General features: G+C 36.2%; 1 protein-coding gene across 1 annotated transcript in view; it reads left to right on the forward strand.

Annotated features, from left to right (window-relative positions):
- Positions 1–19961, forward strand: part of MSH4 (MUTS-like protein 4) — a 342254-nt gene that overhangs the window by 223807 nt on the left and 98486 nt on the right. The window contains exon 15 of the mRNA XM_089789754.1: positions 11428–11491. Within this exon, the coding sequence (XP_089645880.1) occupies positions 11428–11491 (64 nt within the window). The remainder of the gene's footprint in view (positions 1–11427; positions 11492–19961) is intronic.

Below are 19961 nucleotides of genomic sequence, written 5' to 3' on the forward strand. Positions count from 1 at the left end.
ACATATTTTCTTTTCCATCTTTCCATACTGTGGCAGCAGTTCTATTGCAGAAGTATGAAGAAGGGTATGAACAACCTATTGCATTTTTAGCAAGTCCCTTCAGCTTGCTGAATTAAAGTATGAAATAAATGAAAAATAGGCGTATGCCTTGGTAAAAGTTGTCAAGGCCTTTAGATGTTATTTGGTGGGTGCCATTGTTATTGCATTTGTACCTGGTGCAGTTATAAAAGATATATTTTCTCAGCAGGAAGTGTCTGGTAGAAGGTACATATGGATCAATAGGATTCAAGAGTTTAACATTGATATTTAGATTATTGAATTGGTAAGAGGTCAAGGACTAGCAAAGCTTATGGCCTAATCAAACCTGGTTGCAAATGAGGTAAATCTATAGTAGATGATTTAAGATCAGGGTTATGTGATATGGATCATTGTGAATGGTACACAAATGTCATATATTACTTGCAAGTTGCAATACATGGAAACTCCATCCCATTTCATAAATAATGAGAAAAGAAGCATAAAGTTACAATCCATTAGGTATATTATTGTTGAAAACATTTTATGGTGGAGAAACTTTGAGGGAGTGTTACTGAAATGTGTTGATCAAGACAAATCCAAAGAGACATTGGATGAGATGCATGTAGGGGTCTATGGAGGACATTACATGGCTAAAACCACTACCCACAAAGTGATGAGAGCTAGATTTTGGTGGCCTTCTCTGTTCAAAAATGCTCAACCATTGGTTAGAAAATGCGATGCTTGTCAGAGATTTGTAGGAAAACTGAAGTTTTCTGGAAATACTCCATTAAAACCTGTTGAAGTCCAGGCACCTTTCCAACAATGGATTATAGATTTTATAGGTAAAATCTTTCCCAAGTCTAGTACTGGTTATTCATGGATCCTGGTGGCTACTAACTATTTTACAAAATAGGTAGAGGCTATTCCTACAAGGAATGCCACCAGTAAAGTTGTGAATAATTTTCTTCTAAACAATATTATTTCAAGGTTTGGGTGCCCACAGAAGATTGTAACTGACAATGCAAAATATTTTAGGTCAGAGGAGCTCATAAAGTTCTGTGACCAATATGGTATAACAAGGTCAACATCCTCCCCTTATCATCCACAATGAAATGGACAAGCTGAATCCACAAACAAAAGCTTGTTAAAAGTAATAAAGAGAACTTTGGACTATAAAGTTTTTATTGAAGTTTGGTGAATACTTGATGTGATTAAGTGCTTGCTTGTTCTCTTAATTCCCTCATTTAGATTAAGCTCATTAGATAAAGTGTTGTGATTGCAATGGAGAAAATGATAGCATTTTGATCAATTCCTTTGGTTCAAACTTCATACTTTTGAAGTTTTAGTTATTCTAAATTGTTGTGCAAAGTTAGCCTCAACCGCCTTCATGTGTATGCTTAACTTGTATCATTCATCTACATTGTTCTCTATGATGGTGTATGTGATAGTATTATGAAGATCTTTTGCATAACCCTTGAAGACTGTAGTAGTTCACATTTAGTTTCAGTATAAGTTGGCAAACCGAGCTAGGATAATTAAGGAATTTGTCCACCAAAGTACTATATGTTGTTATCATTGCCATTAGGAGTAGAATAGAATCTTTGAACTCTAATACCCTTTCATTCCATGTATTTTGTGAAAATCCCAAAAATACCTCATTGCAAAACCTTTTGATAGCTCCAATATCTAGTATGACTTGAAATAAATCTGAGCAAATATACGTAAGGTCCCTTGTGATCATCAACAAATCACATCAACCACTAAGCTTATCCACAGTGAAGACCTGACATTAAATAAACCTTGTACTCATCATATGATCTTCTTGCAATCTTAGCATACACAAGACTTTGTTTAAGAGAGGATAAGATTTTGGTGAGTCATAAAAAACTTATCACTAAGTTGTAGAATACAATAAAATAGAAGGCCACATTCAATAAGAGTAAAAAGCATCTCTAAATTCTTCAAAAAGTTAAAAGTTAGTTGTAAAATTCCACCTGTACATTACATTGAAATGAGAAAATTTTCAGATAAGATATTTCTTTGGTCTATCACTTGTGCCCACCTATCAAATTACCCACATTCATTGTCATCCAAATGACAATTGTAATGCCCCCCTTTTTGGCCAATTTGTGCAGTTGATTGAGTTAGCGCATCATAGCGACCCTTGTGAGTTGACAGGGTGTTTTGGGGGTCTCAGTTGATTACTTACTATTTTTAATAAGTTTATTATGGACAGTTGATATTTTTAGCAGTGCAATGGATGGCTTGACAATTGGTCGTCACCTGTAGTTGATCAGGTTAATAATTACATGAGCTCTTATTTATTTATTCATTGAGTTCCATTATTATAATAATGTTTATGTTATTACAAATAATGACTTAAGAGATATTTCTAAAAAGCAAGTTGGAAAGTTTCTAGTGTTGAGTTCTTTTGGGAAACGTCCATTTTTTTGAAGTGGAATTTTATAGAAACTTTTGATAACGAAAAGCTTATAAATGAGAACTCATTTCATTGGGAAAAGCATGCTTGATTATATATTTGAATTTGTGCCTTTGTGGCTTTTTACTAGGTTTTGAATTGTATGCCCTTGCTGATGTATAAGATAAGATAATAATATTAATGCCCACAAAAAATCAAAAAGGTTTATGAGACTGAGCATACAAACAGAAGAGCCGACCAAAGCAGTAGCACCAAACGGTGGCTAAGAAGAAATGGAAGCAAAAAAAAAAAAACAAGGTAAGGATAAGGATCCTTCCTTGTCACAAAGAAATCAGTAATAGAGGGGTAAATCCGTGAACGATCCTTTTGCAATTTAGCTGCTTGTTGTCTTGCATTTTGTCACCACAAAATGTTGGTAACAGCATGAAACTTTTTCAAGCTAATTTCGCGTTTCTCTAAACTTGAATTTGATTTTCAATTGCTTAATGTTGATCAATTGATCCATTTCAATTCAAATATCAAATTGTTTTACTGAAGGCCTTTGTCAAGTCTTTTTCGTTTTGCTTTTTGCCGAGCCTTTGCTTGATTTTTGAAGCCTTCATAGTCTATTCTTTGCTTTTGAGTTTGCATTTGCTTGTTTTTAGTCCTTTAGATTTTCTCATGTCATGCCTTTCGATTTTCCTTTCGTTTCGGTCTAACCTAGAGGTCAATCGGAGTTTTCAGTCGAAAGTTATGCCCATTCTAGTGCCTCAAAAGTGGACATTTTAGGTGCAAAAACACGAATTAAAAAAATGATGTTATATTTTTATTTTGACATTCACTTTTTGAAAATATAACATTTTACTCACTTTTTGTTATGTTTTGAAGTTACTTTTATTTTAAATTTATAACTTAAAGTGATTATAGTGCACTTTATGTTATAATTTTAAGTTGAGTTACTTTTAAATTTTTCACTTAAAGTGACTATAGAACAATATAGTTACATTTTAAATTTTTGATTTTAAAATCAAATACTTATCTAAATGTCACTTTAACATAATGTTTATGTATTATATTGAATAATATGATGCATAAATGTTATTTTTGACCCATATTGATAATATTTTTATAAATTTAAGTGAAATACATAACTTAAATGCCTCAAAATGGACTTTTTATGTGCAAATGCATGTAAAAATCTATGAAAAGTACAAAAACTCACTTTGAGGAGACTTTTCATGCCATTACATCAAAAGCTTGTGAAAGTAGACATTTTTGATGCAATGAGACGAAAAATAGAGTTTTTGTGCTTATATATCAAAAAGGTGAGAAATGTTTTAAAACATGTAAGTGGCCTCAAAAGGTCTGATTTTGCCTATCAACACATTTTAAAATATGCAGTGCACTTCAAAAAGTGAGATTATGCACATATTTTAAAACATGTAATAGATTCCAAAAGATCCGATTTTGCATGAATACATGTTTTAAAATATGTAATGGTCATGAAAATGTCCTATTTTGAGAAGAAAATGTCCTATTTTGAGAAGAAAATGTGTTCTTGCTCCCAAAGAATCCGATTTTGGCTATAACTCAAGATTTTCTCCATGGATTTGAATGAAATCTCTTGCATTCAAGGCGTTTTGTCTTGGTGATCATTTTGCCTCCATAAAAAATCAGTTTGATGAGCCAGAAAATGTTTTTAAATCTCCCAAGCTAGTGCACGTTTTTGCAAAAAACTCCATAAATCTTCAAATTTTGAAAACGTTTTTGCTTGGAATCAACTCGTTTTGGCCTTATTAGCTGATTACATTGCACTGTGATCATTATTTTGGATTTTAAACACCAAATCGATTTGCTTGAAAATCTTGAAGAAAGATGTTTTTGCAAAAAACGTCTCAAGAATTTGAAATTTTCAAAACATTGGAAAAGGGAGAGGATTTAGGGCACGTTTTGGCATCTTCAAATTAATCTCTTTGTTTGCTGCCCTTGATTATTCGAATTTACAAGATTGGAAAAGTTCTCATCATTTTTGAAGAAGATTTTAAACAGAGAGCATCTTTCTCCTTCATTTTTGGCACTTATTCTTCATGTAGGTGGACTTCTTCCTTCTTGCATTTTAATTCATGCTTATCTTTGCTGATTTTATGCATGAAATCGTTGAATGGTTGCCATATGTAAAAATCTTTGCCTTAGAATATGCATTTTTCCTTTAAATATGAAGTTTTCTTTCATTTTGATGTTTTTGGTTCTTCCCCAAGTCCCAAATTCGAATTTAAACTTGGGAGTGCATTGCATCTTGACATGTTTTGAATTGTTTTCAAAGGTATGTTTTTCTTTTTGTTTTTGTTTTGTGTGCTTGTTTGTTGGTTTTTCTCCATTTGGAGAAGTTGCAAGTTTTTTCCCAAAAACTTGTTTTTCTTTCATTACATGTGAAAGCATTGTCATTTTTCACTTTCTTTTTTTATGTCGTTCCATCTCACATCTCATCCAACAAATGCGATTACATGGTTTTCATCTCATTCGCCAACCGCACATGCATGTAATCTCATTTTCCGTTTCCAATTTCATCCATCTCACTTTTCGCTTCCATTTACACGACACAATTACACGAAATGTCGTACGTGTAATTGCATCCAAAAGGTCCGATTTTGGTCAAAAGTCATATTTTGAAAAGACAAAAAGATTTCATTTTCACTTTCTGTGTACTTTGAGTTCTTTCCTCCAAAAGTCACTATATAACTCATTAGCTTACCTCCATTTTTCAATTCCATCTTCTCATACGCATTCGCGCTTACATGAATAAGTACATGTTTCCACCTCATTACATGCTTTACATGCTATCCTTCATCCGCATGTAGACGTAAAGTGTATCTTTCATTCGCACTTGCATCTCATTTCACTTTCCACCTTCCGTTACATGTTGCATTTATGTATATGCATGTTTCGGAAACATTAAGTCACTTTTGAAATCAGCAACTTTCACTTTGCACGCATTCTCATGCATTTCATCTTCGCACATTTTCATTCCATTCCGTTTTCCATTGTCGTACTTTCATATCATTTCATTCCACTTTCTGTTCATTTCATTTCACTTTCCATTCCATTGCATATGCATATGCCTTCTCTTTGAAAGTCACTCCTTTTTCAAAACTTCACTACTGCTCCGAACTTCACTTGCATGGAGATTCCTTCTGATGATATATTTATGTTTTGGGATTTTTGTGTTGCAGTACAAGCACAAGATATGTCCTCCCCATCCAAATCCAAAGGCAAAATGAAATATCAATATCATAAGGAATTGGCTCATGCATCTCCTTCTTCAGTTACATCTGTCTTGGACAATGTGTTAGACACGAAGATTGGTCATGTAGACATGGCTGATTTTTTACAAAGAATTGAAGCTCCAGCTAATTATAAAATAAAACATATTAGAAAAAGCAACATCCACTTGGTGTCTACGTTTCCCATGACGGCTATAGAACATGACTTTGTTTACGGATGTGCACGGCAGTTTACTCTTAAGACAAGGACTATCAAAGATGCTGACAGCAAGGTTATCATTAGCCTTGACCCTGAATTTATTAAACAAATGTTCAAAGTTCTTTACAAATCAAAATGTGCTGATTTGACCAAAGAATCGTCATTGGCTTGTTGGAATGAGCAAAAGAGCAATTATCAAAAGTATGTCAACTTTTACTGGTTAGACAACAAAAGAAGCAATTTTTCCAGGTGGCCAAAGACTCTTCATTGGTCAAATTTTAAACAAGAATACAAGGATCTCACCATCCTTCTTAGCAAGATCTGTGGTCTTAAAGATTCTTCCAATTTTGAGCCATGGATGTATAAATTTATATTTCAAATTAGAGAGAACAAAGAACACAGCTTTTTGGGAGAACTTATTAGTACTGCCCTCTGCCAGCAGATATGCAATGTAGGAACATCAATACCTTTTTACATGAATTCTTATTCAGTTTACATTGCTGCTACTATGGGATCATTTTCGGGTCTTTCTACCAAAGGAGATCATCTTCAAGTACCTATTTGGGAATACTATGACCAAATCACTTTGGCTAATAGTAAATTCCATGACAGGAGAGTCCAAGATGCCTTCTTTGGACATTACAGGTGTTTGTTCGACAAACAATTCTCTATCAAAAGAGTATCTCATGCAACATGGGAAAAGGTAAACCAGTACGGCTGCATTTTTATCCAATTTCCTATTTTCACATACTTGGGAATTGGATATATCTTTTGGAAATTACATAAAAATAAAGGAAGTTAGAAACATTGTTGATTGGCACCAATAGTTCTATCAGAGTATACATAGAGTATTAACTCTAAAAATAAAACACACAAACGATATCGGTTCGCCAATTAGGAACCTGTTGGGGTTTTTATAGTGGTATCAGAGCAGTTTCCTACTAGCTTGTAGGAATTGGGCTCAATTTAGTTAGTATTTGATTTGACATTTCTATCATGGTTGATGATAGGAGATTTGTGCCGGGTATGCACTATACCCAAAAAGGACGTAATTCTTCTCCTAGAGAAGGAGAACTTGAGACTTAGTTTGGTTTAGATTGTAGTATGAGTGGTTCTAGTGGCATTGGACTATGACCCACAGATGCTGAGGTTGATAGAGATGCTTTGCAAGCATTTAGGAGTATTGCTGTCGGGCAACAACAAAGATAGATGTACTGCAACAGTTGTCTAATACTCTACAGCAGATAGCATTACCTCAAGAATGAAGTAGGGAGAGAGCTCGAGATGTTTATGTTGGTTCTCATAGATCTTGAGTTGAGGATAGAACTCGAGATGGTGTTGGGTACAAAGATGCAGATCGGGTTTGGGTTAAGGATCATGGTGGATTTGCTGACAGAGCTGACATACATACTGGCGCTCATGATAAACTGTGGAGGCCCACGTTTCTGAGACTTGAGATGGATGTGGTCAGTATTTAGCTTGAGGTCACTCCTTTTGCTGATGATGTGTTGGCACACTTTACGGAGTGGGATGCTTTACGAAGGGGATTAAAGATCATTTGAATTTTGATAGGTTCCTGACTCAGGAACAGGAGCATTCCACAGTGAGGCCAGGACCTGAGAGACAGCAACCTTGATAGAATGAGTTACAACAAGTTGCTAGTAAGATGACTTTGGAGCACTTTGATGGAACTAGGAGAGTTATAGCTCAAGCGTGGATTCATAAGCTCGATACATATTTTTCTTTGCATCCTATGTCTGAAGTAGATGCTATCAAATTTGGAGTGTTGCACTTGGATGGAGTTGCCCATGACTGGTGGTATCATGGGTTGGTTTCTTTGTGACATGATCGGATCATTTGCCACTAGGATTTCGTGGATCGCTTGATTGAGAGATTTGAAAGAAAGGATCCAGAGCTGTACTTCTGTGAGTTGGCTCAGCTGAAGCAGTCTGGTGGATTGGAGAGCTACATCAATGAGTTCCAGAGGCTTGCGGTCATGGTTTATGATATTTCAGAGCACAGACGAGTGATGTTATTCATGGGGGGATTCATTGAGCCACTACGTGGATGGGTGAAGTTCTTGGACCCATCTTCTCTTCAGTTAGCGATGAGGAAGGCATGTGACTTGGAGTCCTCTTCTCAAAGCAAGGTTGGTTCAAAATCTTCTGCTCCTCCGATCGATGATGAGCCCCCACTAGTTGTAGAGGACAAGAGTAAGTCAATGGGAAGGTCTGATGATATTTCTAGAGAGGATTTGAACAGGTGTTAGCTTTGCTTTTGGTGTAAGGGGCCTTTCTCTAAAAGTCATACTTGTACATTGAGGCCAAAGGGAGCAGCGAAATGTGGTATGTAGATTTACACTGATATGATTGAGGACGAGTCATCACAACAGCATGAGGATGTCGATGAAGATATATAGTGATGATAGAGTTTATACTATGATCTGTAATTATAGTTTGGTATTTGACTCACATGTTTAGGATTTGTACTGAGTACAGAGTTGACCTGAGCCTAAGTTGGATTGTTTACAGGATGATTGGGTAGGCATAATGAAAGAGAGTGTGTTGAGATCTCCTAGGAATTCGCTAGTTAGTGATGTTCTAGCTTTTACATCATCAGCACAGATATTCAGTGCCATGTTGCAGGTTATGTTATGGGTCCTGATGATGGCATTGGCATTCAGTTGGTTTAGTAAGGATGCGAACATCACTTGCTTCTTGTGGGATCCCAGTGGAGGTTTTTGTTTTATACAAGATTGCTTAAGGACAAGCAATTTCAAAGAGGGAGGATTGTAATTTGCCCGTTTTTGGCCAGTCTGTGTAGTTGATTGAGCTAGCTCATCATAATGACCCTCGTGAGCTGACAGGGTGTTTTGGGGGTTTCAGTTAATTACTATTTTAGTAAGTCTATTATAGTTAGTTGTTATTTTTAGCAGCGTAGTGGATGGTTTGGCAGTTGGTTGTCACTTGCGGTTGATCAGGTTAATAATTACATGAGCTCTTATTTATTTATTGATTGAGTTGCATTATTATAATTTATAATAATGTTCATATTATTATAAATAATGACTTAAAGAGATATTTCTAAAAAGCAAGTTGGAAAGTTTCTAGTGTTGAGTTATTTTGGGAAACTTCCATATTTTCTGAAGTGGAATTTTATGGAAACTTTTGCCAACAAAAAGCTTATAAATGAGAGCTCATTTCATTGGGAAAGGCACGCTTGATTATATATTTGAATTTGTGCCTTTGTGGCTTTTTCCTAGGTTCTAAACTATATGCCCTTACTGATGTATAAGGGTTTGGATATTCTTTTTTCAATTTAGCTGCTGAGCAGGGATAACTTTAAGGAACCCCCCCCCGCTCCCCCTCCCAAAATTTATAAAATTGTGGCAAATCACATGTCATTTGGGTGAAAAAAAAAATTAATAGTGTTAGCGAATTATGCATCAATCAATGGATATTTGGTGGCGAATTTTTTAATAGTTTAGACAATTTTTATAAAATAATGACGAAAATAATTTTTTTTTTAATAAAATTATTAATATTGATGGCGAATTATGTTTTGAAATGTAATTATGTTAAATGTATTATTTGAGAACTTAGACCGTCTGATGATCCAAGATCAATGGTTGAGGTTTAATTTCGGCCAACATTTCTTGAAGGAAGAAGAATTGTCGAGGTAGTCATCGGAATGTTGACACGTATCAAGGTAAGTTGTACTTGTCTATGGAGTACAGTGTCACTCATAAATTAAAAAATTCACATAGAAAAATGGGAATTTGGCGAATGATGATTGTCGAAAGAGACACTCAATTAATTCCGTGGCGAATAAGAGTAAACATTAAAGAGAAATATGGGCGAACAACCCAACTACCAAACTGAAATTATGTAATAATAGTGGTGAACGTTTCGACCACTATATGCGTATTTTATAAAATCTGGGCGAACCAGTCAACTAGTATACGGTGTTTTTTTAGCCAATTTCTATAGCCCAATCAGGACATATTAGCCAATTGGCGAATAATAGCCACTAAAAAAATTCCTGCTGCTGAGGTATAGCTAAGTTTGCCCTACTTCTCTATTGTTCATCATTTTTTCTGAGAAGTGTTTTCTTTCCACTGCTGAAGTATAGTGGATTTGATATTTTGTTGGATTCTCCTACTATGTTCACTATGGCTAAGGAGACGAAAATTCTGAAGAAAGTTGACTGAATTTTTGTTAAAGACATAGCAATTGAATTAAGATCCAGTTGGGCATATATGGACTGCCGTTTTCAATACTAGTCCTGCGTGTGGGTTTGATATCAGTCTTGACGCCATATCTGCAAGTTGGCAGATTGCTGAAAATGAAATTGGGCTGGGCAAGTATTTGCAACAGACTGGGCACTTTGGATTTATCTTGCGATCTCCATTTAGGCTCGACGTTATTAATATTCTGCCTGCGACCTGCATTAGGAGCAATACAAATTGTTAGCAGATTGGTGCGGTGGTGTCTTTGGCTTGCATTGAAGATGGGAATGGGGAGTGTTGTGTTAAGAAGCCATCTCTAGTATATATTTTGGGTTCTCCTTGCAGCCGGCAACGCAAAGGTTTTGTTATGGAAGAAATCAGGTTTCATTATTAAATAAATATTGGAATTCGGTTCATGTTAAATGTCTTTCCTTTCTCCTTTAAAATTATAAGTAATTTTTGGAGTTGTGCTGTTAGTATTTCCTTTGCACTCTTATATGTTTTGGAAATTACATAAAAACAAAGGAAGTTAGAAACATTGTTAACTGGCACCAATAATTCTATCAGAGTATACATAGAGTATCAACTTTATAAATAAAACACACAAATGATATCAGTTTGCCAGTTAGGGTTTTTACGAGAATAGTGATAAAACAATTTGGCAAGGACTACAATGTATTAAACACTCAATTCAAACCATGTGACATTATACCATGAAATATAAAGGATGTTGACTCACTAATTGACTAATTTTTCTTAGAGGAAGAAGGTGGCTCATTACAAGAACACTTTTGTCGATAATCTACCTAGTAGTGACAATGTTGCATTACAAATTTTTCTTATAGAACTTTTGATGTTTCACTACACAATTTCCTTTTGATCTAAGGTAGGCTTATCAATTTTTACTAGATCGTCTTCCTTTTTATGATGCAAGTGAGAGACCACATAATGAAAGTATTAGATGTACTAGGAAATAGATGCCTGAGATGCATTAATAAAGTTTGCTGAAATTTTTCAATGAACTATTAAGAATTACCAATAGATGCTTTGTAGAAGCACAAGCATTTAAATATCGTCCTACATGGCAGTGTTTTCTTATGCTTGTCACAATTACCTCCTACAAAACAAGATTGCTATCATATGTAGTGTAGCTTATCTTTTGTTTTGAGTACATTGTTTACTAGAATCATATAAATTTTTGACTTGGTTTAGGCATGTCTTATTTGATACTTGATAATATGTAAGAAAATAATGTTTGGATTTTTTTATTTTTTTCTTGCAGCTAAATATAAGGAACAAGTCCGCTGCCACAGAATGTTACATAAGAACTGAGCGCTGTTTGGAAGGTCATTTTGAGCCATATCAACTTACAATTTTATTGTGTATTTGATGTTTATGCTTTGATTTTACATTAGGCTATACATTTGTTTCCAATAGAACTCCATATCCTTATAAGAATTTGCAAAAAGTAATTACAGATTGTACATACGATATTTAATTATCATGTTTAAATAATTGTCTTTTTACTTTTATTGCAATAGCATAAGATTATAGTCTGAATCATGCTTCGTTCAAGTACCATTTAAAATAGATATTGTGGATCATGTCCATCTCTGTGAGAACCTGGTTGGTTCTACCCTCATTCAGCTAGCACTGCTAGATGTGTTTTGCAATAATGTGGTTTTTGAGTTTTATGTATGTATATAGATATATATATATATGTATGTATGTATGTATGTATATCAAAAACACATATGCATACATACATACATATATATAATCCATGAAATTAACTATCCTTAGCAAACAATGCGCAATTAAATCAGCTAACGCAAATGAGCAATGAATTTATTACAATGGAAAAAGCTGGTAGGTGAATGCAACTTTGATTTATAGACTCAAGATGGCTTTCAACATATGTCTGATGACCAAAGATCCTTGGGCACCAATCTAGAGTGAACAAATGAAGCTCAGAACCCCAAGATGTGCCTCTTCAAATGCTCATAATATCCTTAATAACTCACATGGATCCTTGGGAAGAGTAAGGCTGCCTCCTTTAATTTAAATGCTGGTCTCTATGGGCTGTAATTTTGTTCTTTTACTGTCTCTTGTGTCTACTAATAATCTGAATCAAAAGTATGATTGAAAATGTAATGTCCCCATTTTTAGCATGTCTCTATAGTTAGCTAGGCTAGTTCACCGTCGAAGCCCTCATGAGCTGGCAGTGAGATTTGAAGTTCTCAATTGTGGACTTGCTATTTTTAGTAAGTCTATTTTGGGCAGTTGCCATATTTGGCGTTGTGGTTGGTGGCACTGGCAGTTGGTCATCACATGCATTGGATGGAGTTATTTATTGATGGGGTTCATTCTTATTAATTAATTAATGATTCTTTATTGTTATTAAGGCACTTCATGTTATTTGATGTTATAATTGAATCCACATTGTGAGAGAAAAGCATCCATTTGTCTATTTTCTTTTGATTATTTCTTCTGAGGGTTTTGATGGTTGTGTGATGTATTTTCCAATCCATTGCTAAGGTAAAATGGAATTGGTAGCTGAGTACTGAGAATTGTTTGATATCTTCATTTTTATATACACTGTGGTTGGGAGATATTGTTGTGTTGGGAATCTGAATTGTGATTCAATCTTCAGCTGAGGTAAGAGGTTTTGGAAATTGAATTTTAGAAATTACATTGGCATTCTTCCATTACTGTCAATATTGTGGCTAGGAAGACAAGTGTTTTCTGAAGACACAATTGCATTTGCAAATTCACTTTCTTACTGATTTATCATTATCATTGAGGTGTCAAGAACTACTACCCAGTGTGAGTTTGTCCTTCTGCATATTTGCCACTATAAATCTGCATCATAGATGCCTAGTTGCTGCAATACTGGGCGTACTTTTACAGGCGTTCAAATTGCATTTTGAGTGGCCGCTAAGATTGCTTAAGGCAGTGGTTTGTCTAATTACCTAGCTGCGATCACATTAGGAGGGCAAGTGATCAATTATAGAGGCTTGCGGTTGCATTGAAGAGGCCTGTGGTTACATATTAGAGGCCTGCGATCATTCCATTGAAGCTTGCATTCACATATTTGGGGTTTGCATTCAGCATATAGATCTGCATTTGGAATTCTAGGGAGCTGTGATTCATTTTTTAGGACAGTATATGTTCCTAACTACCAGCGTGACTTTGGGGAGTGCCTCTTCACAACAATCAGATGCAAAATTATAATTTGTGAGGTTGTTTATTGTTGCATAATAAATACACTCAATTGTCCATGATTAATGTAAGTTGAATACTTCAGAATCATCAATATTTGTTTCAAAATTATCTATATTTGTTTCCTTCAAATATGCAAATATATATATATGTGTATGTATGTGTGCGTGTGTGTGTGTATATATGTATGTATGTATGCATATGTATATATATGTATATATATGTTTTGAAAAAATCCAAAGAAATTCAAAGTTTTGAACACAAGTAAAAAGAAAATATATATATTCCAATTGATCAGCACAACCATTGGAGTTGTTCAGCATCATTTCAGTGGAATTAAGTTTGCCTACCAAGTGTTTGACAAAATGTCAAACGTATAAGTAGTAAAAGAATTGGGAGTTCGTCAAGCCTGAACCAGTGAGGGCTATTACAGTGGTATCAGAGCTAGTAGTTCAGAGCCAAAGATTGGAGTTGTCTCCTAATTCCCAGTTTGGTTCTAATGAGTCACAAACAAAGATTGGGGCTTTTTACTAGCATTACATAGTGAGGAGTGCTCATCATTTCACTTTTGACCCAGAAATAGAGGATTTGGTTTCATGTCAATTTGGGCTAGCTCCAATTTCATACCATTCGCTATGGGATGGGTTAGCACCATCTTTTGTAGATAGGATCAGTGGTTGCAAGTTAGATCACTTGTAGTATCCACACACCTAGGACAACTTAGCAAAGGTTCGAGTTGGTGTTAGTACCTATGCTTGTTAACATCTCCATAGTGCAATTGGGTGTGAGTGTTAGTTTGATGGGGACCCAGGTGTTGACAAAGTTGTTGTTTTAGTTGGGTTGAGTTTTGATGAGTTGTTTTCTCCATCAGCACTTATAGTTAGTTTTCATATGATTACATCAATTATATCACTTATTTCGGTGTTGGTGCTACAGGAGTCCATTGTGCACAACAGGAACATTACACAGCTCTATCCTTGGGATCCAGGTGGACTGTGATGTTCATTTTGCTCCAAGATATCTTGGGGACAAGCAATCTTAGGGAGGGGGGATTATAATGTCCCCATTTTTAGTAGGTCTTTGTTGTTGGCTAGGCGAGTTCACCATCATGGCCCTCATGACCTAGCACTAAGATCTGATGGTCTTAGTCATGGACTTTCTATTTTTAGTAAGTCTATTTTGGGTAGTTGCCATATTTGGCAGTGCAGTTGGTGGCACTGGTAGGTGGTCGCCACCTACATTAGATGGAGTTATTTATAGCTGGGGTTCATACTTATTAATTAATTAATGACGCTTTATTATTATTAAGGCACTTTTTGTTATTTGATGTTATAAAATGAAATTGTCAAGATGAAGCTTCTTAAGTGAAACGTGTGAGGAAGAAGCTAAGTGCCATTTTGTGTTATAAATATGAGCCAATTGTGAGAGAAAAGCATCAAATTATCTATTTGCTTTTGATTATTTTTTCGAGGGCTTTGATGGTTGTGTGATCTCTTTTGCAATCCATTGCTAAGGTAAAATAGAATTGGTAGCTAAGTTTTGAGAATTGTTTGATGTCTCCATTGTTGTATGCATTGTGGTTGGGATATACTGTTGTGTTGGGAATCTGAGTTGTGATTTAATTTTCAGCTGAGGTAAGAGGTTTTGTAAATTGAATTCTAGAAATTACTGTGTTGCCATTCTTCCAAAATTGTCAATATTGTGGCTAGGAAGACGAGTATTTGTTGAAGACACAAGTGCATTTGGGAATTCACTTTCTTACTAATTTATCATTATCATTGAGGCGTCAAGAATTACCACTCGACATGAGTTTGTCCATCTGCATATTTGCCACTATAAATGTGCATCATAGATACCTAGGAGTTGCAATACTAGGTGTAGTTTTACAAGGGTTCAAACTGCATTTTGAGTGGCTTCCAACATTGCTTGAGGTAGAGGTTTGTCTTATTTCCTAGCTGTGATCACATTAGGAGGGCCTGCGATCAATTATAGAGGCCTATAGTTACATGTTAGAGGCTTGCGATCACTCCATTGAGGTCTGCGATCATTCCATTGAAACCCATGTTCACAGTATGGGGTTCTGCATTCAACATATAGACATGTGTTTGGAATTCTAGGCAGCTATGATTCAGTTTTGAGGACAGTATATGCCCATAACTGCCAGCATGACTTTGGGAAGCGCCTCTACACAAAAATGAGGTGCAAAATTAGTAATTTGTAAGGTTGTTTATTGTTGCATAATAAAGATACTCCATTGCCTGTGATTAATGTGAGTTGAATACTTCATAATTATTAGTATTTGATTTAGAAATATTTATATTTGTTTCCTTTAAATATATATATAGATAGATAGATAGATAGATATGTTGGGTGTATATGTGAAGCCCAATAGTCATTCTTTTATAATGCACATTTTATTATTGTTTCCCTCCAATTGTTCGTCTCTTCATTTCCTTTGAGACTATAAATATGTATTGGAGGTTCACTATTATTCATTGTATTCGAAGAGCTGAAGCTGTAGCTGTGATGTAAAGTTTCAAACATTTACATTAATAGAGATCTTCCCTGCAATGTGGACGTAGCCACAATTTGCGGTGAACCATGATAAAATCGTGTGTTTGTGTCTTTTATCTTTATTGCTGTTTTGTTCATTTCCAATTTGCACTTTCAGCGAACTTCACAATTGGTATCAGAGCTTGGCATAGTAGTTGGAATCGATTCCGGTATTTGAAAATCCAGAGTCATGGAAGATTTGCAAGTGCAGAAATTCTCATGACAGAATTTCAGTTTGTGGAAAGTTCAAATGCATTCGTTGCTATTCCAGCAAGACTTGGCGGTAGCAATTGAGGGAAAAGCAAAGAAACTGGCTGCAATGAAGGATGAAGACTGGGTTAAAACTGATGATAAAGAAAAGGCAACAATATTTCTTTCTTTATCACAGAATGTTTTAATTAATGTTCACAATGAATCTTTGACCAAGGAAGTTTGGGACAAACTTCAAAGTATGTACAAAATGACCTCAGCTGCAAATAAAATATTTATTATGAAGAAGCTCTACAAGCTGAAAATAAAGGATGGGACTGCGATGTCAAATCACATAAATGATTTGAACACTTTGCTATGTCAAGCAACCTCGATTGGCATGACACAAGATGATGAATCTAAAGCTATCATCTTGTTGTGTTCATTACCAGACAGTTGAGATCCCATTGTTACAGCAGTTAGTAGTTCTAACTCCTCAAAGAGCAAGTTGGTCTATGATGAAGTTATGGCAACTCTACTTAGTGAGGATATGCGGAGAAGCAACAAGGAATCCTCATCCGGTGAAGCCTTGACGGCGGTCAGCACCTAAAATAGAGGAAGAAGCCAAAATAGAGGAAGGAACAATCATCATAGAAGATCAAAATCAGCTAGGCGCTTGAAGTCAAGGGAAAGGAAAGGAGTAGATTGCTGGTTTTGTGGCAAAAGTGGTCACCTGAAAAATGATTGTAGAGGTTATAAGAGAGCACAAGAATGAGCATGGGAAAGTCAAGCCAACACCGTCTATGACAAAGATGATAGTGTGCTGATTTTATCTACAACCGAGACTACTTCAGCCTCATAGGTTTTGGATTCCTACGCATCATTTCACGCCACTCCATGTACGGAATGCTTCTTGAATTATCAAGAAGGTAAGTTCGGTGAAGTATACTTGGGTGATAATAAGGCATGTGAAATAATAGGAAAAGGAGATATTTTATTATCTTTAAAAGGAGACGTTAAATGGCTATTAAAAGATGTGCGTCATATTCCAAAACTAAACAGAAATTTGATTTCCATAAGTCAACTATTTGCACAAGGTTTTGTCACTTCTCTAACCGATTCATGGAAAGTCACAAAAGGATCCATGTTAGTTGCAAAAGGAGACAAGATTGGGAGTTTGTATATTGTAGAAAATATCAGTGAAGTGGGGGCTGCCATGTCAGTTGAAGATAGCAATTCAGAATTGTGGCATCAAAGGCTTAGTCACATGAGCAAAAAGGGCCTTGCTATTATGCATAAAAGGGAGCAATTACCGGGGCTGAAATCAGTTGACTTACAATTTTGTGAACATTGTCTCTATGAAAAACAGAAGTAGGTCAGCTTCTTGACGACCGGACATGAAAAGAAAGGTACTCCTTTGGCTCTTGTTTATTCCGATGTGTTTGGACCTACCGAAGAAAGCTCTATTGAAGGAGCAAACTTCTTCGTTACCTTCCTTGATGATTGCACAAGAAAGGTATGGATTTACATATTGCATAAGAAATCTGATGTTTTCAGCAAGTTTAAAATCTTTAAGGCTTTAGTTGAGAATCAGACCAGCCACAGAATAAAGTGCTTGCAAATGGATAATGGCAGAGAGTTTTGAGCAGCGAAGAGGATGAATAGAACAATTCTTGAGATATCTCGCTGTATGCTTTCCAGTGCTGGTTTAGGCGAGGAGTTTTGGGCAGAGGCATGTAATACAATGGTATATTTAATCAATCGAAGTCCCTCTTCTTGGTTGGACTTTGGCATACCAAAGGAAGAGTGGCTGGGAAAGAAAATTTCATATTCTCACATCTGGGTGTTTGGATGTGAAGCTTATGTACATGTTCCAAAGGAGAAAAGACAAAAAGTTGATCCAAAATCACAAAAAGGCATTTTTGTGGGCTATTGTGAAGACCAATTCGATTTCAGTATATGGGATCCAGTTGGGAAGAAAATAATCAAAAGTAGAGATGTCATCTTCAATGAGAAGGTATTTCCAGCATTACACAATGAAGCAAAAACGGTATGTGAATATGCCCCTTTCTCTATTTTTCATAATAACTTTAATGCTGATAGCATTCAGAACAATATTCCTTAAAGAGTTTTATCTCCCAATTCAGTTCTAGCTCGTGCCCCTCTTTCCACTTCATCCACTAGCATGTGGAGTTATTCCAATACCACTGGTGAACAAAGTATTAATGAATCAGACAATCAGAATAGAGAAGATAACTCTCTATTTGAGTACAGAGACATTGGAAAACATATTGATCAAGGCACACTCCTTGCTGATACCCTTGGTCACAGGCACGTTACCTCCAAAGGAAAAGATTCCTGCATTGGAAACAATGGCACAGCTGGTCAATGCAGCAAAGACTATATCCAATTCGATGATAGTCTTGACCCTTGTTGTCAGGAGAATGCAAAGGACCGCGAGCATGGTACAATGGCACAGCTGGTCAATGCAGCAAAGACTATATCCAATTCGATGATAGTCTTGACCCTTGTTGTCAGGAGAATGCAAAGGACCGCGAGCATGGTCCCATCTTTCATATCCCGTCAGACAACCTCACAAGGAGTTTATAATTGAAGACACTGACACTAGTCGTCAGACAGGCCATACATGGGATGTTCAATCCAATTACCGCTAGTATGAGGCTGAGCCGAACCTACCAATCGTTGAAGGAACACCGTATAATCACTCGAGTCAGCAGCTCACCCAAAGCTCCCCTGTTTCCTCCTACGATTCACAAAATATCATTCCTATGATGAACGTGAGCAAACAGGAGCTCACCCATGGCTCGCGCATCTTTCACATTAACCAACAGGATGCCACAACAGCAGAAAGGAGCACTCAGACAAGGACACCAACTCTCACCCCTTATGGTGAAGGATATTGCAAAGGTATGCAATCTGCACTTCATCCACGAGCACCTTCAAATCACTCACTACAAATACCTTCACCCAATCACATGTACAGCACCAAACAGCCTATTCATATTGAGATTGGTTCCCCCATGGGTCAAACATCAGTACCCGAAAATTTGCAAGCCCCTACTACGCAGCAAGGCACTGTCTTTCCTCAGGCTCTGGGCATCTCCAACAATGCTCGGGTTTGGTGTAGTGACAAGAATGAGTCTAAGACATCTCCTCAACAATAGATTCCTCTGTCACATCAAAAGAAGCATTACACTTCTTCAAAGGGCAGTGACTTTGAATTTCATACGCCAAACTCGCAGGATAAAGAATAGGCACGTTCGGATCATAATGAAAATGCTCAAGGATGGAGAAAATCTACAAGACAGAGAAGGCTTCCTGCCTGATTCTCTGATTATGAACTCTTGTACTCCGAAGAAGCAGAGCCAAAACTCTTGCTTTCAGACCAAGTTGAACCAACAAGCTTCAAAGAAGCTTGCAAAGCATTGGATTCTCACAAATGGGACGCAGCGATGCAAGAAGAGATGGATTCTTTGCTGCAAAAGAAAACTTGGGATTTGGTTCCTTTGCCACCAAATCAGAAAGCACTCAAAAATTGATGGATTTATCGGTTCAAAGATGAAGACAAAAATCAAAAGCGGTATAAAGCGAGGCTGGTTGTTAAAGGTTTTGATCAGCAAAAGGGCATAGATTTCAATGAAATCTTCTCTCCCGTGGTTAAGATGACTACAATCCGAGCTATTCTTGGTTTAGTTGCTACCCATGATCTTGAACTTGAACAGCTGGATGTAAAAATGACATTTCTCCATGGTGATCTGAATGAAGAAATCTACATGATGCAGCCCAAGGGATTTATTAAACATGGTAAAGAAAACTTATATTGCAGATTGA

This window comes from Cupressus sempervirens, chromosome 6 (assembly GCF_028749045.1).
Source record: "Cupressus sempervirens isolate cs-2001-9-10 chromosome 6, ASM2874904v1, whole genome shotgun sequence".
Taxonomy (NCBI): domain Eukaryota; kingdom Viridiplantae; phylum Streptophyta; class Pinopsida; order Cupressales; family Cupressaceae; genus Cupressus; species Cupressus sempervirens.